Source organism: Prionailurus bengalensis, chromosome B2 (assembly GCF_016509475.1).
Source record: "Prionailurus bengalensis isolate Pbe53 chromosome B2, Fcat_Pben_1.1_paternal_pri, whole genome shotgun sequence".
NCBI classification, from domain to species: domain Eukaryota; kingdom Metazoa; phylum Chordata; class Mammalia; order Carnivora; family Felidae; genus Prionailurus; species Prionailurus bengalensis.
The window spans coordinates 21091936-21116034 of NC_057349.1; the positions used below are offsets into that span (position 1 = coordinate 21091936).

The 24099-nt window shown below is 37.1% G+C and overlaps 1 protein-coding gene and 1 pseudogene across 2 annotated transcripts; both read right to left on the minus strand.

Annotated features, from left to right (window-relative positions):
* Positions 1–2021: 2021 nt before the first annotated feature.
* Positions 2022–2145, minus strand: LOC122490687 (annotated as a pseudogene).
* Positions 2146–3782: 1637 nt separating this feature from the next.
* Positions 3783–22541, minus strand: SNRNP48 (small nuclear ribonucleoprotein U11/U12 subunit 48). Of its 2 annotated transcripts, none has more exons than XM_043590861.1 (9): positions 22097–22541; positions 18599–18712; positions 18291–18351; positions 16921–16995; positions 11657–11845; positions 11096–11217; positions 7305–7393; positions 6301–6465; positions 3783–4048 (listed from the first exon to the last, which is right to left on the minus strand). In XM_043590861.1, the coding sequence occupies exons 1-9, from the start codon at positions 22268–22270 to the stop codon at positions 4000–4002; spliced, it is 1038 nt and encodes a 345-aa protein (XP_043446796.1). In that variant the 5' UTR covers positions 22271–22541; the 3' UTR covers positions 3783–3999. The 2 variants fall into 2 exon arrangements, with proteins under 2 accessions (XP_043446796.1, XP_043446795.1); XM_043590860.1 differs by having other exon boundaries at positions 22034–22539.
* Between the last annotated feature and the right edge of the window lie 1558 nt (positions 22542–24099).

The following is a 24099-nucleotide window of genomic DNA, read 5'->3' on the forward strand; positions in this document are numbered from 1 at the left end:
TTGGGGTTGTGAGTTCGGGCGCCATGTTGAGTGTAGAGATTACTTAAAAAATCAAAATCAAATAAATAAATAAATAAATAAATAAAAGTCTGTATAGTGGTTAAGAGCAGGGGCTCTAGTTCCAGTCTTTGCTGTATTGTTTGTATGATGTTGGGAAAATAATTAAGCATCTCTATGCCTAAATTTTCTCATCCACAAACATTTATTACCTACATTAATCAAGGAATCATACGAAGCACTTTGGGGATTCAAAGATAAGCATTATGTACTTTACTTTCAAAAAATTTTAAAACCTAGTCGGAGATGGAAGCAGTGCATGAGTAATTATGAGAGAGAAATACTGAAAGAGCACGGACCCTGGGGCAAGACTGCCTAGACTAGAACTCCAGCTCCACCACTGTCTTTGAGAATGAGAGAAAGTTACTGAGTTCCTTCAGCTTCAGTTTCCTCATTTCTAAAATGGTGATAATATCAGTATTTAGTGGTGTGTCAGAGTGTTTTCTGAGAACTAAATATGTTTAATATAAAGAGCTCATCAAAACCACAATGAAATACCACTTCACACCCATTGGAATGGCTATTACCAAAAAACAAAAAACCACCAGAAAATACCAAAGATGTAGAGAAACTGGATCTCTGGAGCATTGCTGGTCAGAATGTAAAATGCACAGACCCTGTGGAAAACAGTGTAGTGGTTTCTCAAAAAATTAAACACAGTTACCTTATGACCCAGCAATTCTAATTCTAGGTACACATTTACAAGAAGTGAAAGCAGGGAGTCAAACAGATCTTTGTACAGCCATGTTCACAGCAGCATTATTCACAGTAGCCAAAAGTTGGAAATAACCCAAACATCCACCAACAGATGAATGACGAACAAATATGGAATATACACGCAATGGAATATTAGTTAGCCTTGAAAGAAATGAAATGCTGATACATGCTACAACATGGATGAACCCTGAAAACACTAAGTAAAATAAGCCAGACACCAAAAAAACAAATATTCTATTATTCCACTTACATGACTTCCCTAGAATAGTCAAATTCCTAAAGACAGAAAGTAGTGTGGTGGTTACCAAGGGCTGGGAGAAGGGGTAAACGGAGAGTTGCTGTTTAATGAGTAGAGATTTTCAGTTTGGGATGATGAAAACATTCTGGAAACGTATGGCAGTGACAACATGAATGTTAATGCCACTGAACTATACACTTGAAAATGGCCAAAATGGTAGAGGAGACTGGGTGGCTTAGTTGGTTAAGCGTCAGACCTTTGATTTTGCCACAAGTCATGGTCTCACAGTTCATGGGGTCCATTCACACAGGCTGTCAGAGACTGCTTGGGATTCTCCCTCTGCCTCTCCTCCACACACACACACACACACACACACACACACACACACACACACTCTCTCTCTCTCTTTCCACTCATACACACACACACACACACACACACACACTCTCTCTCTCTCTCTCTCAAAATAAATAAACATAAAAAATTGGCTAAAATGGTCAATTTTATGTTACGTACACCGTGTGTGTGTGTGTGTGTATGTGTGTGTGTGTGTATGTGCAAAACAGAGTCTGCTACATAGTGAGTGCTCAATAAATGTTAGCTATCCTTAGTGCTTTTAAAAGACTTCAGGAGAGAATATTGTTATAGCCAGTAGATCATAAATGTAGGCAAGAAGGTACCATCAGAAATAGGATTAAATAAACAGGTAAAATGGGTAACAGTTATAGTTATTATTAATATCAGTACTTTATGAATCAAAAATTAGATATTAAATGACAGGGGCTTGCAAATGCTTTTGTCAAAATTTAAGATAATAAATTGACAACCACTGGGGGGGTTATATTGATAAAAATGTAAAACCTGCTCTCAAGGAGCCATAATCCAGTGAAGGAGTCTGAAACACAAAGAGGCAAGCATGGAAAATTAAAACATGCAAGGATCAAACAAAGCCTCTTATCATCTACATCTATATTTTAATGGATAGTTCGCAGTAGTTGATATTATACTTAAAAATCTGTAAAGAACCCTGGTTACATTTTACGTGTCATTCTTGCCCAGAAACCATACTAATCTTCTCTGTATTATTCTCTGTATTATTTCAATTTTAGCATATGTGCTGCTAAAACGGGCACTCTGGTTACATTTTTCCATACTATCCTACTTTTCCCCAATCCCACCACCCCACTTCTCCTTTCCACTTATTTCTCTCTTCTACCAGAAACCCAAGTATGCCTTTCAATCTTACTCTTCAGTTTCTTCCACTCAGCAAAATCAATGAAATCATATTGAAAAACAAAATGATAAATTAAGTTACAATATATAAAATTGCTGGTAATTCAAATGGTTTTGACCCACAAAAGCAGCAATTTTATATGGTTCAACATTATAATGCCAAAATCCTTAAGATTTTTAAATCTGAATTTTATATATTTAGAAATGAAGTACAACAGCAGTAGTAAGACTTCAAATTGGCAAGTGAACAGTTGATTTCCAACTTATAAATCTGAGAGTTGTTTCTCATACCTGAAGCCTAACAGCCAATCTGATCTAAATCCAGTCAACCTTTGTGTCATTATCAGTCACTTATTGAAATAATTAAAGTTTCATTTCTATTTGGAACCCACCTTGGAGTCTTTATCCTGGGTATCCAAGAATCACGATGTTGCTATTAGACATGAGATGATTAACATTTAATGCTTAAGTCTCACCTGGGTGATCCATCATAACAACAGAATATACTAAGAAAAAGAAAGGGACGACTGATGCATACAACATGGATTGATCTAAAAACACGTGGAGTAGAAGAAGGTACGTATTGTAGGATTCTGTTTATATGAATTCTAAAAAAGATACATCTAATCAACAGCAACAAGAACCAGTCTGTGGTTGCCTAGAGGGGGGACAGAGAAACTGCCTGGTAAAAGGGGCATATGGTAACTTTTGGGGATGATGGAAATGTTCTCTATCTTGATTAAGGTGATTTTGTTGGCAGGGGTAAAAGTTTGTCAAAAGTCAATGAAACTTACACTTAAAACGGATGTATTTTATTTTATAGAAGCAGTAAACCTCAATAAAAATGATTTACATGAAAGAAAATACAGTGTATTTTTAATTTTAATTAAAATCTAATTTTAATTAACAAGTGAAACATAAGCATCTGATTCTTGAAAATTAATGTATTATGGATAAAGCTAAAATCTTCTTCGACCACTTTCTCAATCCTGGTTTTCACTCCTAACCTCTCCCATCTATAACTCCTCCCCCAAATAATCACTATTATGAATTTGGTATGGGTTCTTCTAAACCCTTAAAGATGTATTTACATACATATATGGTCACAGAAAATGTATAGTATTATATTGTACATAAATATAACTTGTATCTATCTTTCTTCAGCTTGTTATTTTCACTCAGCCTTATATTTCTGAGATCTATCCATATTAATCTAGATAAAGTTTATTTCTTTTAGGTCCACTATAGTAATCCCATGACTATTCCATATTTTATTTAACCAGGCTATTTCCCTTCTGACAGATATGTAAGTCGTCTTTCCCTATTACAATTTACCAGTATAGTGGTAAATAGTAGTTCCTGGGGTGGCCACAGGGATTATAGGTGGTGTTCCAAGGGGACATTAACCTAACTGAAAGGTTTAATTTTTTTTTAATGCAAATGTATTTGTGTATTATTTATATAGCTTAAGTACTGACTTTAATTAAAGAATTTTCTGATACATAAACTATAACAAAGAATGAAACAAAATCAGTAATAGGAAGCAATCATCTATTAAAATATAAGTGAAACAAAATTATAGGGCATGATAGTGTACTCATGGTTAGAAACATAAGTACTTACTGAAAATCAATAATCTGAGCACTAAACAAGTCATAGAAACACATTCTTTTACTCAAAGCAATTGTAATTAAAATATTGGCATATTGGTTATCATGGCATAAGCATAATTAATACATGCACAAATACCTCATTTATATTTTTTGCTTTCTTCTTTTATGACTATGGTGTCTTTCCCCATCCCTGAAATGACAGGAGTGGAAAAAAAAAATATTACAAATGATGGACATTTTAATATCAATGTTAAAACGATAACTCACTAGTAATATACTTCAGAACAAGTTATAACATGCATTCAGAACTAAACAGTCACTGTTTTTATTAAGTAAGCTGTACACTCAACATAACTTGAACTCATGATCCTGAGATCTAGACTCACATGCTTTACCAACTGAGCCAGCAAGATGCCCCTAAACAGTTGTTTAAGAGTAAATGTAGAAAATTAAACGTTAAAACCAAGGGACAAAATTAACATGGGGACAAGCAAAATGAGATTTTTTTAAGTTGCATTTTGGAGTTCCACTTTAAAGGTGATTTTGAATATACACTCATGAGAAGGGGAGAATTCATTTCAAATAAAATATTGAAGTCAGAAATGGTCTGATATTTTTATGCTGGCTCCTATCTCAGCTCCCTACAATTCATTCCACCTCAAGTGTGGATATCAAAGATAAGTCCTACACTACTGAGAAGGATGTATTTCCTACTGATACTCAGTTTATATTTAAACTCTAAATATATCCTCTCTAAAGGAAAATTATTTCATGTTTATATTTGAGGCTAATGTATTTAAGTCAATAAAAACTGACCAGAGATGCTAAGAATTACTCAAATGGAAGAAGCATGAACAAACCATAAGGAAGTAAAAGAATAACTCTGATAACTAAGAGTTAATTTGTGTATAATTATTATAAAATACCATTCATTATGTGAATCAAAAGGGATTACTAAGCAAATACTTCTTATTTATAAGAATAGGATAAAATCACAGCTAGCTTGAAACCTATGAAATGAATGACAGTGAGATGAGCAAAATTATTGAACCAATAAGCATTACTAATTCCTGATCACTATTGGCCCTGAAGAGAGAAAAGATATCATTTGAGAGGCCATTATTAGACAAACACTGGGCATATGTTACTAAGTAAGACATCAACCCGCCTTCAAGGAGCTCAGTCTAGTAGGGAGAGTAATAACATAAGTTCAATAAAAAGAACATGCTAAGCAGAGTGCTGACACGATGGGAGAGATCAGCTCTGCCTCAGTGAGAATAGGTTTCATGGAAATGACTAAGCTGGGTCTTAAAGGACAAGGAAGGGCTCACCAAGCAGGCTTTAAAAATAAAAATTAGGCAGCAGAACCTGACAGAGAAAGGCACAAATGTGGCACAGTATAGATGAGGAACTCTAAGTAATTCAGGCTGGCTACAGCATAATTTTGGCATTTCATGGGGTTTTGGCAAAATACAAGGATGGGTAGGCGGAGCCCTTATCCTGGAGGGTTTAAGAGCCATTCTAAACAATGTGAATTTTGACACTGAAAAGTTTTAAGAGTGAAAGTTCACTCTGGCAGTAGAGTAGGGATGTCTCCATATGAGACAAGCTTACAAGCAGATAGAACAATTAGGAAAAACTATCATTTTCCAGATGGACAGCAGTAAGGACAGAGACAAGGAGGTGCATGTAAAGCATCTTCAGGTAAAACTGACAGCAATTAGGAACTAAATGGTAGGAATAAAATAGAAGCCACTAAAATAAATCCTTGACTTCTGCTTAGGTGAATAGATGATGGTCATCCCATTAATCAGAATATGGAATGCTGGGAAAAGAGGGGCAGAATGAGAAAAAGTATGTTCAATTAGAGACCTGATGAAAGTGAGATCCAGGCAGATGCCCAGAGGCAGCTGGACTACAGGAATAGACCACAAATGACTTAAATTTATTATTTTAGTATTAGTTCATATTTTTCTAGCCATCAAATTCTATGAGAGTTATTAACAAGGGCAAAATTGACTTGACATTAAAGTTTGGATCTTCTCTCTGACCCTATATACCCTTTAACTCAAGAATTAGCAGGAGAAAGAAATAATAAGAAAAAGGAGGGAGGATGGAGCAGAAAAAAGAGATCTAGGCAAACACCTTGTTGACAGTTAACCTCCTACCTAGACATTACTTCCATATGTCATGACTAGGAAACTAACTAGGAGTAAAAGAGGGAAACCCACATCCAATCAGTCATATAGAGAACTATGCCACCAGAGCTGTGGTTATTTGAACTAACGTAAGACAAATGATATGAATTCTCATCAATTACTTACTCTCTGTACTGTAATTTACTCTTATAATCCATTTTCTCAACATACTCTACAACAGACAGATCTATTTACTTTTCAAAAGTAAACAGTTCAACATCAGATGATGCAGTGTTAGACTCACCTCTCTTTCCTTCTTCTTGAGTCCCAGTTTTTATCCTTATCTTTATTTCTTTTTCTTTTATGTGGACTCCTACTCCGATCCCTTCTATGTCGTGAACACTCAGCATCCAAATAGCTTCCACCAGACTGCCGTGAATCTACTGAAGCCGATCGCCTTTCTTCATTCCTGAAAAACAGAAAGAATAGTTCAGTTTTATTCTTTAATTTTTTTTAATGTTTATTTTTGAGAGAGACAGAGACAGAGCATGAGTATGGGAGGTACAAAAGAGAGGGAGATAGAATCTGAAGCAGGCTCCAGGCTCTGACAGAGCCTGACACGGGGCTCAAACTCATGACCCTTGGGATCATGATCTAAGCCAAAGTTGGATGCTTAACCAACTGAGCCACCCAGGTGTCCCAGAACAGTTAAACACTGGTCTCCACCAAACACACACAGACACACCAGCTTAAAGTTGAATATTCTATATCAGAACAACAATAGAATCAATATAAATAGGTATAAGCTGGGGCACCTGGATGGCTCAGTGGGTTAAGCATCCAACTTTGGCTCAGGTCATGACCTCACAGTTTGTGAGTTTGAGCCCCACATCGGGCTCTATGTTGACAGCTCAGAGCCTGGAGCCTGCTTCAGATTCTCCTTTGATCTCTGCCCCTCCCCTGCTCGTTCTCACTCTCTCTTTCTCTCAAATAATAAACAAACATTAAAAAAAAATAGGTATAACCTTATATTCCATATGAGAAGACAGTTAAAGAAATATAGCTCTTAAATATTTTACTGTTTTAATATTTCATCAATATATTTGTTTCTCCAAAACTGTCAAAGGGCAACGTCACAGAGAAACCCTGGTATAATAATCTTGAGGAAGGACAACATGGAACAACTTAAGCATATTAGTTAACTACAGTGTGTTATTAATGGTCTTGGAAATGCTAAAATTTAGTCAAATGATTATAAAGTAACAGATTAAAAAGAGAATATTTTCACCAGTAAACACCATGACATACTTTTCAGCATCATCCTCTGGTCTTTCCTGTTCTTCCTGCCAATGACTACTGAGTTCTTCCATGTGCACATTTATGACATCCCGAATCACCTTAGGAGAGATAAGCACCCAGTCTCAGATAAAGTTTTTTCAAAAAATTAAGCTAGAAAAATCACTGCTAACAATCATCCAAATATTTACTAAGAGTTATGACAGAATGAACTGTGGGATATGAGTTTAGAGAATATTAAAAATTCTGTGGCCAAATTACAACATGAATGGTAAATGAAAATACTATAGGGGCACCTGGGTGGCTCAGTCGGTTAAGCGGCTGGCTTTGGCTCAGGTCATGATCTCACTGTTCATGAGTTCAAGCCCCATATCGGGCTCTGTACTGATAGCTCAGAGCCTAGAGCCTGATTCAGATTCTGTGTCTCCCTGTCTCTTTGCCCTTCCCCCACTCTCTCTCTCAAAAATAAATGTTAAAAAAGAAAAAGGAAAGTACTATAATCGTTGCTAAACTTGCTAGTTGATTACTATTTTATGATTAAGAAAAATATCCCTATTTTTAAGAAATACATACTAAGTATTTAGTGACAAAAAAATCATGGGTTATGAAACTTAAATAGTTTAGAAAAAAATAACGCATAGACAGAGATCAAGAGAGAGAAAAATATACAAATTAAGAGAGAGTGCAAATGACAAGCAAATGGGACAAAATGTTAACAGGTGATCAGGGTAAAGGATATTTAGGAGTTCTTTGTACTATTTTTGGTTTTGCAACTTATTTGTATGTTTAAGATTATTTACAAATAAAGCTTTTTAAAAATCTTGTAATTAAGATGAGAGACAAAATATGAAACATTATAGTCACTTCACAGATACTTTCCTATAAGATTAATATAAACCCGTTACCTGTAAGAACCATTTGGAAGTTTCTTTCTTTCCTATTTATCCATGCCATCAAGCACAGGGCTAGTGAACTGAGAAGCACAGATGAAACTAAAATAGAAGGTTACATTTCCCTCATGCCTAATTAGCAAATGTTTTAAGAAGGTACAGGGGACAAGGGGCAATCTCAAAGACAAACACTAAAAAGTTCAGTTCTGACTGAGTTTCTCCCTACTTCAAGGAAACTTTCAGTGGCTCCCAAAGTAAAATGGAACAGTGCCCAAATTCCTTAATAGAGCCTTTGAAGCCTTTCATGATTTTACTACATCACATAGCTGAAACCAGCCTTATCTCCTACTGGAGGTTCAGAAACCCTAAATGCTAGCCATCTTGGACTACTAATGGGTATCTCAAAAACTATACCTCTATTTATTTTTAGGAACACTAACCCTTCCACCTGGAATATCCTCATCCACCACTTCCCCTCCTCCACCATATTCTCCTGAGAAAATCTTAGATGTGTCCAAATACAATCCAGAGAGTGACATGAGTCACAGACACCTGAATTCCAATTCTAGCTCCAGCACTTCCCGAGTAGCCCTCCATGACTCCCTGACTAGCTCTACATGAACTCTGTGAAGCCCAAGTATTACTGGACACAGTTTCCACAGACCTAACCTTGCATAGATTCGCCATAGGAAAGAGCTGATGAACATACATTCTTTATCCTTCCTGCTTCTCCCTTTCCTTCAAATGCTATCTTCTCTATGAAGCCCATACCAATCTTATCTTTTAAAAATAATCGCTCTTTGGGGCGCCTGGGTGGCGCAGTCGGTTAAGCGTCCGACTTCAGCCAGGTCACGATCTCGCGGTCCGTGAGTTCGAGCCCCGCATCAGGCTCTGGGCTGATGGCTCAGAGCCTGGAGCCTGTTTCCGATTCTGTGTCTCCCTCTCTCTCTGCCCCTCCCCCATTCATGCTCTGTCTCTCTCTGTCCCAAAAATAAATAAACGTTGAAAAAAGAAAAATTAAAAAAAATAATAATAATAATAATCGCTCTTTTCTCCCATATACTTTGATCTCACTTTTAGTACTGAATGCAAGCTGTATTTTGAAAGCTCTGTTCCACTTGTATAAACTATTCTAAGCTCCTTAAGGGTGGTGTCTGTGTGCCATTTATCTTTAACTACCCAACAGCAGTGTGTTATGCACAGTAACTACAGTAGGTAACTTTTTTCTGAAATTTGACAAAGTTCAGGTTTAGTCCAAACAAAAATAATAGAGGACATGAATGAAGCTAGAAATAGATAAAATGTTGGAAAAGTCATGACCAGGAATATGATAAATCACTGAAAGATTTGTAAACACTGAAGTTTTTACAGATGAAAGGTATTTAGGATCTGCTTCCAAAATTACCAATGTGGAGGAAGGAGGTAGCAAGTGAGGATATAAAGAAAATGACAAAGCCATAATGTTGATAATTTTTGAAGCTGAGTGACAGGGACAAAAGAGTTCATTAGACTATTCCACCCACTTTAGCATATGCTTGAATATTTCCATAATAAAAAGTTAACCACAGGGGCGCCTATCTAGCTTAGTCCCAAAAGTGTGTGGCTGGCTCTTGGTCTCTGGGTCGTCGTAAGTTTGAGGGCCATGTTGGGTACAGAGATTACTTATATAAATAAACTTTAAACAAAACAAAACAAAAAGGTTAACCATAAAATTGTGAAGAACACTAGCAGCAACACTTACACTTGGTTACAAGGTACTGAGACCAGAGAAGAAACAACTGACGAACCACCAAGTATTTGAGAGACTGTACGAATACTTAGGTAATATGATGAGGTCCCAGACCTCTACTGGAAGAGATAAGACTGAAACATATACTTTAATTATACAAAGAACAGCATAAGATTAAATGCTAAGCTATGTGGTACAGAGAGCATTAAAACAATAAATCAACAAATGACTGAGTCAACTAGCACCTCATGGAAACAACAGGCCTTAAAATTTATATCAAGATTTAAAATAACAACAAAGAGCATTTCAGGTGAGAAAACATGTTATTTGGACATGTAGATAAGAATAAATGTGTGTAATCAGATAGAGTTTAAGAGACATGCTTGACTAAAGCAAAAGAAAATGCTTGGTAAAATAAGGTCAGATTATGGAAGGTCTTAGAAATCATAGAGAGAAGTAAGAAATAATGTGGGAAGAATTTAGAGATTCAATAAGGAGATTATTTGTAGAGTCTGGGCAAGGTAATTCATGTACCAAAAAATTCATCAACTCTGACCATCCACTAAAGGACCTCTGAAAATAACTTTGGATATACATCAAGAGATTAATACATAAATAATTTATACCAGACATTTCTTAAGCCCAAACATTTAGAAGAGTACATAAAAGCATGCTAAAATTTCTGTAAGGAAAAGACAACGGCTGTTTGCTGGCCAACTTCTGTGTCTACATGCATTATCTCAATCAATTCTTATAACACCCCCACAAAATCTACATAAAATATATAAAATGAAAAACGTTGCAACTTAAAAAGCTCAAAGAATTTGTGCAAGTCAAATAGCGAATGATAAAGAGTACAATCAACACTCAAACCCAGGTCTAAGGCCAAATCTATGCACTTATCATGATACAATGCTTTCTCAAAAGTAGGTATTTTTTAAGATTGTACAACCTCTTTACATAAGATTTTTGTACCTTGAAAAGGACTTATTTGCCTGGTACAGCGGATCTGAAAATAATGGAGCAAATACAAATCAGGTATTTGTATCTCAAGGTGGCCACCTTGAAGCTATTTTCTTTCAAAAAACCTCTATGAACTCTGGAAATCCATAGAACAGACTTAGAAAACTATCAAAGGGACATTCTGTTCTCAACAAAGCTCTAAGAGATTATGTAAAGCTTACCTCAGTATATGATTTCTTGGTTATGTGAACATTCTTAGCTCTATAGGACTGGCGTCTTCTTTTATAATCTCTCACTTCTGCTAGGATTTCAAGGTAAGACTTTGGACTTTTTCGACTATTATCTAATAAAAGAATAAAACAAAATTATTATATCCTTGGAAGCTTTTAGATTCTTAACTAATTAGCAGGAAGAAAGACCGCAATCATCCAATATTTCAACATGTTTCCATGCATACAAAAACATCCTAAAAACTCCATATTATACAAATAGACTAAGTTTTATATCCTTCCTTTTCTCCATTAGTTGAACCTAAGATTGTTAAGGTATAAAGATTAAAAGACCAGCACAGCTATAAGTGACATTCTTATAGAAGGAAAATATGCTTAATACAAAGGACAGAGAGCAAAATTTCATGCCCTGAGTAAATATCTTAACATATATGTGAATATCGGATAATGCAAAATCATCCTCTTTCAACTCAAAGTGGCCTAACAACTAAATCTTTGTAATACTCAAAGAGCGAAATGACAATTAAGAAATATAAAATATTCATCTCAAACCTTGATTGACTTTGGCAGCCAAGTCTACAAAGAGATCACTGTCATTTTCAATAATTTGAGAATCCGAGCGCTTTTTCTTCGTCTCCTCCATTACAAAATCATAGAGGGCAAGACGATCTGCTTGTGTTAGATCACAAACAAACCGTTTGTGATTCAGAGGAACTTCAACAGGTAATGAAGAATAAATCCCTAGTAAAAATAAAACCACAAGAATAAACAATACATGAAGCATTGTGAACTTAAAATTTACTCTTTATCTTTAAACATGCGCTGTAATAATGCAACATTAACACAATTGTTTTCACAGTAATCCCTAAAATATAAAAAATATCCGTCTGTGTGATAAATAATAAACAGTGACTTTATCCTCAAAGCCATACCCACAGAAAGCATGTACTGTGGATGTTTGCTATTCTCTCCAACAATGTTAAGACACATCCCATGAAGGCAAGCAATAATAACCATGAGATAATTTGCTCATAAGGAAACCTTCTGGGTAACAATTTTTAAAAGGCTACCCATATGATAAAAATAGTAACTTTCTTTCTGTTTATATGCTTTTTCCCATAAGAGCTTGGGAAAAAATGCTTTTAATAGGTAATACACGTTGTAGTCCCTCTGAAAATATATTATAGAAATATGAAAAATGTGTAAAAAAATGTCTTTTTTTATATGAGACATCAAGTTAGATGCTCCGTATTCAAAATATACCCTACTTTTGCAATGACTTAGAGCCAGGGACCAAAACACAATTAATTAGGTAGCAGAAATCCCAAACTTCCTCAGACCAGAGAAAGACAGGTAAAACTGAGACTAAATTTGTTTTAATTTTCGGAAGAGGAAGCATATTGACACAACCAAATTAATTTAAAAGAGTTAAGAGCACTGCCCCCCCCAACAGTCACAGAACTTTCTAAAATCTGCTCATTAATGAAAGAAAGTAAATACAATACCTTGATATGATGTATTAAACATTGAAGAAAATTTTTGTTTTGAGATTCAAATTTTCTCAAAGAAATAAAAATTTATGGTAACTGTAAATAAAGCAATTGTTTTAACACAATTCTTTCTAGCCTTCATTATTTACTGATGCAAACAATAAATAGGAGCTACTACCCTAAAGTAATAACTTTGGTTCACAGAACAAGTAAGATCAGTAGCTCTTCCCAGATACTTTTATTTGATAAAGTCTAGCCTTAACTTCCCAGGTAAAGAGGCAAAAGAAAAATTCAAGTAAGAGCAAACTACCAACTAAGCACTACAACACAAAAAAGAGATGACTTTACATTTGTCTACATTAGGAGGAGGGCTACACTGAATATGAGTCCATGAATAGATGCGGATAACAATACAGGGTCATTTGTATTAGTCGAAGGGTTTTGAATTAGTAGAGAAGGGTTTCCTTTCAAGTCAATCAATTTTACTATAATTGTGGTAGACACTATGAAAAGCTTTTTTATGAAGGCAGATGTGAAAACATTTAATTTTGTACCATAAAAATGAATTAGCTTTGATAAGCCTAATTCCTTTGAATATAGGCTTTTATAAAAATCTGGGAGAAAAATACAAAGATTAGAAAACACTGATATATTACAAACAAGATCCACATAAACCTTTGCCTATTATTTTTAGACAAAGAAATATAATTTCCTCCTTAAATTATTCTGAGTTGTCTTCATTCATCTTAAATTTCTGTATGGTGATAATGGATACTTAAATTCCTTGAAATTCAACGAAAATTCCAAAGATTCTAATACTGTGACAGTGGTTAAGATCAAGTTTAGAAATTTGAGTGATACTTTTAAAAGGATATCATTTGCAAAAAGGATACTGCATATCTTTAAATAAGGAGTACATTCAGGTTCCTAATTCCTCTTTATACTCACCCCAATTACTGAAAAAGAAAAAGTACAGGAAAAGTTAAACAACAAACTGCATTCAAATAATTCAGAACATAGATATTTCTGACAAAAAAAAAAAGGATAAACACAAATAAGCTTACATTTCCATAAAATGTAACTTTTCAAACACAAGCTTCTACAGGATTTAGAAATACACCTAGACGTGCTGTAATCATATTAAATTCCATGATCCTCTACTTTTTTTTGTAGTAGCCTTTTAAAAGCTGTAGCAATATATATATAACATAAAATTTACCATCTAACCATTTTTAAGTGTACAGCTTAGAGGCATTAAGTATATTACATTGTTTTGCAACCATAACTTCTGTCCGTCTCCAGAAGTTTTTCTTCACCCAAACTGAAACTCTAATCTACCTTCTTAGTAACTCTAATTCTTTCTTTTTAGTCACTTTTGCCATCACAGAGCATCTTAAACGTATGACATATATAATATTAAACATTAATAGAAGGTACTGGCTCAAAGATACAAATTCAGAATTTTAGGAAGAATACATACAGAGTCAATTTCCAACATCAGAGATAAAGAAATTAAGGCCCATAGAGGTAAAATGACTTGCCCAAGTCACACAAGTGGTAAGAACAGATTAGGCCTAGAACCAATCTACTAAGGTCTCTCAAGGGTTTAGTATAATACACTGATCTTCAAATCATGGCCATGATTCAAATATAGTCATGAAATTGAAATACAGCAAATAATACTGAAAGAAAAAGATACGCCACTAAATGTAAAATGATTGTTTATGATTAAAATTAGCATGTTGGTTATAAAATTAACATCTCATGGTTGATAACAGGTAAGTACATCTCATGGTTGCATCAAGCTTTCACAAGTTCATGAATTGAGAATTCTGTAAACTGAGTGGAGACCTGGTATGACTGACAAAATGGAAACATAAATATAACTTATCAAAAACTTACAACTTAGTACAAGACACACAAAATATTAATTAAATGGGAAAATGTAAATTTGCTTATGTTAGTCACTCTTCCTTCAAAGTAAATAAATCAGTAACATATTAAAAAAGATTCTTGTTCTAGGCTGTAAGATTTTAAAATGTCTAAGACATAAGTGGGTCACAAAAATAATGTCTATTGAGAAACTGCAGAGCTCTACACAAGATGAAAAAAAGTTTTAAAAAGAGGGTTACAGATCATTTAAGAAAAATTCTTAACAGTTTAATTTAATAGAGTGTGAAAACAAAATAAAAGTTCCTCTTAACTCTTCTACTGAAATAACTATTCAAAGTAATTCTTTGCTTCTGTAAAGAACTAAATTCAATGTCTAATCCACCTTATTACTTAGTTAATATAAATTTAAAAACTTGAGAACATTAAATTACCCACATATATAAAATTCTCACCCATTTCATTATCTTAATATGGCTTTCTATACATTAATGTGCTTAGAAATTAAATTGCTTAGACAATAGAAATTACCATATATTAGAGCTAGTGCTAGTTTAGCATTCATTATCTCCATTGCTTTAAACAACATTGTAAGATAGTTTTATACTACAGAAAAGGAAACAAAACCTCAGGAAAACTGTCATTTGTACCAGGCCAAGCAACTAGTTTCTTTCCTTAAAATAGGCTTACAAACTAGAACAAACAATGAACATTACTAATAGCAGTGAGTAGGTACAGATTTGAAGTCTGTGATTACCTTGTACTTATTTATAATAGACATAATAAATAATGAATATATGAGCAACAGCTAGAATCTTAGTCCATAAATTTCACTAAATGAAATTTTCTAACAGAAAACAGAGTAACTCAGTTCAGAGTGTGTACCAAAATTCAGAACTTGGCCCTCAATCCAGCTTTGCTATTACCAAGACTTGCTATTATCTAACAAAGGAGTGTTAACCCATTTCTGTGTGTCTCTAATTTCTTCACCTGATATGGAGGGGAAAGTATTTGTCCAGATTATCTCAAGTTAGTTATGAAAGAGAAACAAAATATATAAAACAGCTTTAAAAAAGAATCCCTTTAAAAAAAAAATAAAATATTGAGAGCTTTCAGAGCAAACACACCAGAACCTTATCATTTCTCTCAGATAGGGTTTGTTTCCTTATCTGTAAATCAGATGCCAGATTAGATGATTTTCCAGTTCTCTTTCAACTCTAAAATAAATTCAGCAAATCTATCTGACTAGTTAAAGTCAAAAAGGCCTTTAACTATTAACCCCTCCAAAAAGACAACAGCAAAATCCTCTACATTTTTATTGGTTTGTTAACTAAACTGGGGGTAAGAGACAGAATCAATAATAAGGGCCAAAAGAAAAGGTTGACTGATCAGAGCTCAGTAATCTCTTCAAGTAAGAGTCAAATGTCTCCCTCAAAGAAAAAAAACTCTAGAATTTGGCAAAAAGTACATAAAAATGGGAGCTTTAAAACAGGAAATACAAGAAATGTGCTTCTGGCTGTTGCATGGAACCAATGTAATATACACCACTGGTAAGAGAGTTCCTCCTCCTGAAGCCACAGTGCAGCTTAAGAAAAAATCAAGTCCAGATATTGGCTTATAACAAAGGGTAAAGACTGAACTTCAGCAAGGGAGAAACAAATCCTAACTACGGGCTAATGAATATAATTGAGCTAGAAAGAAAAATGAGGGGAGGGAAAAAAAAGGTAAGATGCCCAGAGAAATCTATCTTTAGAAGGTTCAAAGACAACTCAGAAACCCTTATAAGAAGGAGCCAGTAATGCTTTGGCTACATGTTATATCTAGGTTCAGAAATCTATTAGCTCTATCTACTCATTTACTTCTATGTTTTGGATGGATTTCGTTTTCTTTTCATTTCCTAAAAGCTCATACTTAAAAATTCTAACCTAGTCTCTGCTAAAGTAAGTCCCTGGAAGAAGGGACTGGGCATGAAGGGGTCCACAAACTTTCTGAACCTGTATGGAAAACCTTGTGTTTGGGCTTTATTCTCAAATTCTCTTTCAGCCTAAGCCTTTCCTTTTACATTGTGTTTCAATATCCTTACATTTAACAATGGGCTAATTCTCAAGAAAGGAAAGAAATCTCAGGGTTAGACAATCTCAGTGGGATTTAGTTACCAAATAACTAGAATAAAAATGATCTACAAGATAATCTCACCTATTAGGTGATTCCAAGCCATGAAACCCTAGCTAAGACAGCAGCCCAGTGGATTCTGCTATATTTGAGCAGAAAATATCTAACAAATGAAGCTGACACCAAACACATTGGCCTAATGTTAAATGTAAAACTTAATTTTTCCCATGTAACTGTTTGCACAAGATTTTTCTTAAAAATTAGTAACATGTACTTAAAAAATAGTTTGAATTATTAATTAGCTCAAATTATGATGCTACTTACTTTGATTATAACAATCACCCTCTTTTCCAACTGCAGTTCTAGCTTGTTTAATTATCTGGAATTGTGAGTCCTTATCTGTCAAAAAAGCACCCATAAACACAGAATGAATCATCAGTGTCCACAACTAAATTAACTAATTGGTTTCTAATCCAAGCTCTTTGGGCACATTGACAAATCTTCCAGAATCTTTTTTTTTTATTTTGTTTTATTTTTTTTAACATTTATTTATTTTTGAGACAGAGAGAGAGACAGAGCATGAACGGGGGAGGGTCAGAGAGAGGGAGACACAGAATCTGAAACAGGCTCCAGGCTCTGAGCTGTCAGCACAGAGCCCGACGCGGGGCTCGAACCCACAGACCGTGAGATCATGACCTGAGCCGAAGTCGGCCGCCCAACCGACTAAGCCACCCAGGCGCCCCCAGAATCTTAAGAACAAAACACCCACATCACTCCCCACGTAATCTGAACGCAGAATTCTTTCAGATCTAGCTAGAACCCAGTAAGTAACAAGACTTCAAGCAGTTCAGAAAACATTACCATCAGGCATACTGCAGTAGTTGTTGCAAATTTTAGCAACCAATAATAGCTACCATTTCTTGACTCTAGCTAAGCGTCAAGCACTCTTCTAAGCATTTTACATATATATCATTTAATCCTCACAAAGGTGCTATTATCATCATCCCCCATTTTATGAAGAAATTTAGGCAACAAAAATGTTAAATTACCTTTCTGAAAGTCACAAATCTATTAGTGACAAAACCAGGAGTTGAATCAGGGCATTCTGATTCTACAGCCTGAAATTTTAACCTCTGTCTATGCTGTTAACACCTGGAACACACTTCCATACTCAGTCTGCAAACTGTGTTGTGGCCAGATTTTTGTTATAACCAAGAAAGAAAGTATCTGTCTTACTGTACAAAGCTTTCCATGACCTATTAATAAAAGCCTCATCTCTAAATTTCAGATTAAGCAAACTACTTTCACTGTACATTAATTAATCCTACATTCTCTCAAGGTACAAAATGTCCTTCTTAATCACAAGCATACTAAAAAGTCGATTCTTTTGATAATTCAAAAATGAAATATCAATGCCTATAGTAAGATATTTTTAAATTATAATTAAATTTGGGGCGCCTGGGTGGCTCAGTCGGTTAAGCGTCCGACTTCAGCTCAGGTCACGATCTCGTGGTCCGCGAGTTCGAGCCCCGCATCAGGCTCTGGGCTGATGGCTCAGAGTCTGGAGCCTGCTTCCGATTCTGTGTCTCCCTCTCTCTCTGCCCCTCCCCCATTCATGCTGTGTCTCTCTCTGTCTCAAAAATAAATAAACGTTAAAAAAAAAAAATTTAAATTATATTTAAATTAATACTTACTCAAAGTAATTGAAGGTATCTTCACATTCTCATAGAAAAAATCAGAATTATACATTTTATCCTAAATGGTAAAAACAAAAAAAAGTTAGTATTCTTGAGTAACAGATAATTGACTATTTTAAGATTTGACATGAACAAAAGATATCATTTAAATATTTCTTAATAAAGTCTGCGAAATTAGGCAAGTACCATTCCACCCCACAAATAACTATTATTTTGACAGAAAACCTCACACTATATCTTCCAAATACTGTAAATTTATTAATGTAGGAATTACATGACATATATACATAATAAATATAGGGTACCTCTTCTTCTTTGGTATAGCCCAGTTTCCTCAATCTACAAGATACCATGTGCTTTGCTAAAGATGATTTAGGCATGTGATGATTGGAATCATAGGGGCATATCACAACGTCATCCTATAAAAAAGAAATAGAAGCAAAAAAAAGGGGTACATAATATTTAAATAAATGATTATACCATTAAAAGTTTACTACTCGATTAAGTGGTACTATCCATTCATCTCTTCTGGAGGCCTCTTTCCCAACCCCCTGTGTGATGTATGTGCCCATTAAAAACAAAAACAAAAACCTCCCTCCTTCAATCTCTCTCTCCTTTATAGCCCCCTCTCCACTCCTTCAAAGCCCAACCCTTTGAAAGATTTGTTTACAGACAAACTACCAGTCAGGAGGTTACTAACAATCATCTTACTACTATAGCCAAAGCACATGTCAGACTCTTTAAAATATGTGAACTCTTAGAAGGTTACAATCCAACTGTTCATTTCTGTCATCCTCATACAGTCTTCATGTCCTACCTCTCTGGTTCCTTCTACTTGGTCTCCTCTAAAGACGTCTTCCTTGGGGCACCTGGGTGGCTCCAGTCGGTTAAACATCCGACTTCGGCTCAGGTCAGGATCTCATAGTTCTTGGGTTTGAGCCCCGCATTGGGCTCTGTGCTGACAGTTCAGAGCCTGGAGCCTGCTTCAGATTCTATGTCTCCCTCCCTCCCTCCCTCTCTCTCTCAAAAATAAATAAACATTAAAATATTAAAAAAAAAAAAAGATGCCTTCCTTGTTCTACCTGTACCCCTATAAATGCTGATGTTTTATGTAAGTCAAACCAGTGACTTTGTGCCATTTGATATACACTTACTAGAAGATCTCATGGCTTCAATTTCTAGTATATAGTAAGGACTCCCAAAATCTAAATCTTTAGACCTGGATTCTCTCCTGAGTACCTTATACTAAAAACACTAACAATCCAGTATAACAAAAATAAATTCATTATATTCATGGTCTCCTGACCCCCAAACCTATTCCTCTTGGGTTTCCCAGTTTCAGTGAAAGGTCCCACTTTCTCAAGTAGAAAACCGTCTCTTCTCCCTCATCACTCACATCTAATCAATCACCTAGTCCTTTTCACTAAATAACTCTGAAATCCTACCACATAATCCATCCTCTCTGCCACTTCCCCACTTCAGGACATCATCATTATCTCTTCTGGATTACAACAGCCATTGCCTAACTGCTCTGCTTCCAGATCTGTTGTCCCTTCCACTCTCCACAATGCAGCTACTTTGAATTCCAGGTCTGCTACTTACTGATTACATGAACTTGGTTCAGGTACTTAACCTTTCTTTGCCTAAGTTTCCTCATCTAAAAAATGGGTAAAACGGGACTTCTGTCACAGATCTATTGCGAAGATTAAATAAGTTATACACGAGTTTATACACATAAAACAATTCAAACAGAGCCTGGAACATAGCAAGTGTCAATAAATGTAAGCAATTATTATTTTATTAAATGGCAAATATGATGATATAGTATGGCTTAAAATACTTCCATAGCTCATAAAAAAAAAAAAAATCCAGATTCTTTACTATGGCTGACACAAGGACCTTTAAGATCTGGACCCTTCCCACCATCACCCCCCTCTTTCTCTATAGCCTATGCTTACCTATCCTTAACCACCTTAGGTTTCCTGATCTGGTCACATCCTTTTCCCCTGCTGTTGATGCTTCCCCTGTGCTTCACCCAGCTAATTTAGCATACTTTTATCAGCTGAGAATTCACCTTATCCAGGAAACCTCCACAGTCCTACGACAGCCTCCAATAACCTGTACTACAGCTAGTCACAGACTGAGTCACATTATAATGTAGGCTGATTTCTCTGCACTCCCCGTCACCACACCCAGACAGTAAGCTCTGCAACAGGACCTGTGACTACTGTTCACTGTACTTGAGCATTAAAACACTCCTGCAGAAAAGTGAGGCTTCATTAACTATCTGGACTGCACCTATTCCAGGAATGATGACTATCACGTACCAGGATTTTTAAACCAGTCACTGTCTTGAATAGCAGACCTTGGCTCAGTAAAATTTAGATGTACACTCACAGCTAATTGTCATAATTTTGGAATTTTACAAAGAAGTTTTAGAGAGGCAGCATGGCAATTAAACACACAGACTCTCGGGAGCCAGAATGCCTGGGTTCAAAATCCCAATCGCCCTTTACTAGCAGTGTGTCCTAGGCAACAAATTACCACCTCTCTGGCTTTGTTTTCTCATCTATAACATGTGGCTAATAGTACCTACCTCATAGGGTAATTAGAAGCATTAAACGAGGTAACTAACCTATATAAGAAATAGCATAAGCAAAGTGCTATTTAAGTGTTATTAGAAATTTCAGTGGTAAGGAAAGGCATGGTAGGATCCACTCAATAGAATTCACAGCTTCAAACACCCCTCTAAACAAACAACAAAGATCTTTTTAGGGGCACCTGGGTGGCTCAGACAGTTAAGCATCCAACTGGTTTCCGCTCAGGTCATGATCTCAGTTTGGTGAGTTCTAACCCCACTTAGGGCTCTGCACTGGCAGAGGGGAGCTTGCTTGGGATCCTCTTTCTCCCTCTCTGCCCCTCCCCCACTCGCGCTGTCTCTGTCTCTCTCAATTATATAAACTTTAAAAAAAATCTTTTAAAAATTTCCACCAGGACTTTAAGAAACGTGAATTGTTTGTGTGTAAACTAAATATACTCTAACTGCCTTTGGGGAGTCAGTCATGTAATTTAAACCTGGGAGAAATTATTAGAGCTCGGTAAACCCAGAAAGAGTATTAGAGATCATGAATTATCCGAGTGAAGCGCTTCCGTTCCTCCCATCCCATGAAAAATAACCAAATATCAGGACTGTTCACTCTCATACACGTGCCTACATTTTTAAAAGCAATTTTAACGTTCAAAAGAGTTGCTAGTCACCATCTCTTAGTGACATCCTCTAATAATCCTAGAATCGGTGCTGTCCCAGGCGGAAGCGTACAACTTTAAGGCAGAGACAGCTGAACTCCCAAGCTCTCTCCCGACGCCGAATCTGGTGCAACTGCGGCATCCATGTGACAGATGACAAAGCAAACGGCCAACACGTCTGCTAGCAGCACTCCGACTCCCCTATTTTCTAGGTAAACCCCAGACCTGCCACCCCTCCCCACCCACCGCATTTTCACCTCCTCAAACCCAAGCTCCGCGCTAGGAGCGCCGCACAGGTAGCGGGTGCGCGTCGTTCCGGCGGCTCCCGCGCGCCCCACCCGAGGCCCGCCGGCGACGAGGCGCACCAGGCCGGGTCCCGGGCGCCCACCACGGCGCTGCAGACGGGCGGGGGCTCCCACGCGGAGTCCTCCCCCGCCAGAAAAGACCGCAGGCGGAGAGCCCCCAAAAGGACCCTGCGCGCAAGCCGCCCTCACCTCTGCCGCCCCCTCCTCCCCGGGGTCCAGCCGATCCAGGCTCCAGCCCAGGGACGCCGTCACCTCCTCCAGCGTCCGGCAGCAGCTCTCCACGAACTCGCTAAGCTCCTGCTGCAGCCGCCGCCGCTCCTCCACAGGAGGCGGCTCGCCCTCCATGGCCGCACCCGGCCCGCCAGAAAGAAGCGGCAGAACAGCCCGCCCCGCGCGCGGGCCTCTGGGAGGTGTGGGCGGGGCCATGCCGCCACGTGACTGGAACCGCCTATAGGAAAAGGCCCCGGAAGGAGCAGAGCTGTCATTTAGGGAGGTGTTCCCAGGTCTCTTCCCGGTGGTGCAACTTGGTAATTGCTCCCGGTTGCGTTTGCGACGGGGCTTCTCTGAACTGCATTCCAGCCGGACCCCACAATTGTAAAAAAAAAAAAAAAAAGTTTATGTCGCCCTTTGCTCAGTTGCCTCTAAGATGCTCCGTCCTTCCGACGAAACCAGGCCATATTGGGATGAGGCCTTTACTTAATCCGGCGACTAGTACAGGCCCCTGGCAGCTCCCACTGGACACTTGCCCGAAGCTTGGCCTCTGTCTCGGAACTCGCCTGCGTCTACTCAGCCCTCATCCTGCACGACGATGAGATGGCAGTCACGGAGGATAGGATCGATGCCCTCATTAAATGTTGAACCTTTCTGGCCAGTGTCACCATCAGGAACCTCATCTCAACGTAGGGGCTGGTGTACCTGCCCCAGCGGCTGGCGTTGCACCAGCAAAAGTGCTGCCCCGTCCACCACTGCTGCCCCTCTAAGAAGAAGAAAGTGGGAGCAAATAAAAGAATCAGAGGAGTCTGATGATGGCATGCATGAGCTTTGGGTCTTTTTGACTAAACCTCTTTCAACGTGTTCAACAAAAAACAACTTTTTTTTTTAATGGCTTATAACTACAGAAAGTTTAAAGAGTAGTACAAGGAGAATTTGCAAAGCCGTCCTCCAGCTGGTTAACATTTGCCCACGTTTGCGTTCTCTCGCTCTCTCCAGACACACACAACCTCACATACTTATTTTGCAGAATTATTTAAGGGTCAGGTGCAGCTGTTTCAACCCCCAAATAGGTCTGTATGCATCTCCTAAGAATAAGGATATTGTCCTGCATAACCACCATACATGATTAAACCTCAGATAAATAATAATTTCGTAAAACCATCTAATGTTCAGTTTATATTCAAATTTCCCCAATTGTCTACAAAATTCCTTTCACAGCCATTTGATTAGTTTTTTCAACCCATGAACTGTAATCGGCTCTTGTCTCTTTTAACCTGGAATGTCTCCCCACCCTCCTTTTTAAAAATTTTTTAACATATATTTATTTTTGAGAGAGTGAGAGGAGGGGAGAGGGGGAGAATCCGAAGCAGGCTCCAGGCTCTAAGCTGTCAGCACAGAGCCTGAGGTGGGGCTTGAAATCACAAACCACGAGGTCGTGACCTGAGCCAAAGTCAGATGCTTAACTGACTGAGCCACACAGGCACACCCCACACCCTCCTTTTTAAATTAAGTCATTGAATTTTGTCAGGAGCCTCAGCCAGTTATCTCATAGAATGTTCCTCTTTCTGGATTTATCAGATTTCTCCCCCTATGATTAGATTTTTTTAATTTTTGCAAGGAGATGTGTATGCCTCTTTATTACATCTCATAAAGGACACCCACCTTAAATTCTCCTTCTATTAGTAATGCTAAATTTGATCACTTGGTAAAAGTAGAGAGCTGTATCACTCCGCTGTAGGACATTTTCCTCTGTGGGATGATACTTTGAAGCCATATGAGTCTTCTTCCCCAACAAACTGATACAATACTTCAGTGAATCTGTCATTATATTAGGAGTTATAAATGATGATTCTCTAGTATTGTCATAGCTTCTGTATTTGTTAGCTGGCATTCTTAGCACACTTTCTTTTTGTTCACTATGAAATCAAGGGATTTTTAAAATTTTTTAAATTGTTTTTTTTATTTTTAAGAGAGAGCACGAGCAAGGGAGGGGTAGAGAGAGAAGGAGACACAGAATCCCAAGCAGACTCCAGGCTCTGAGC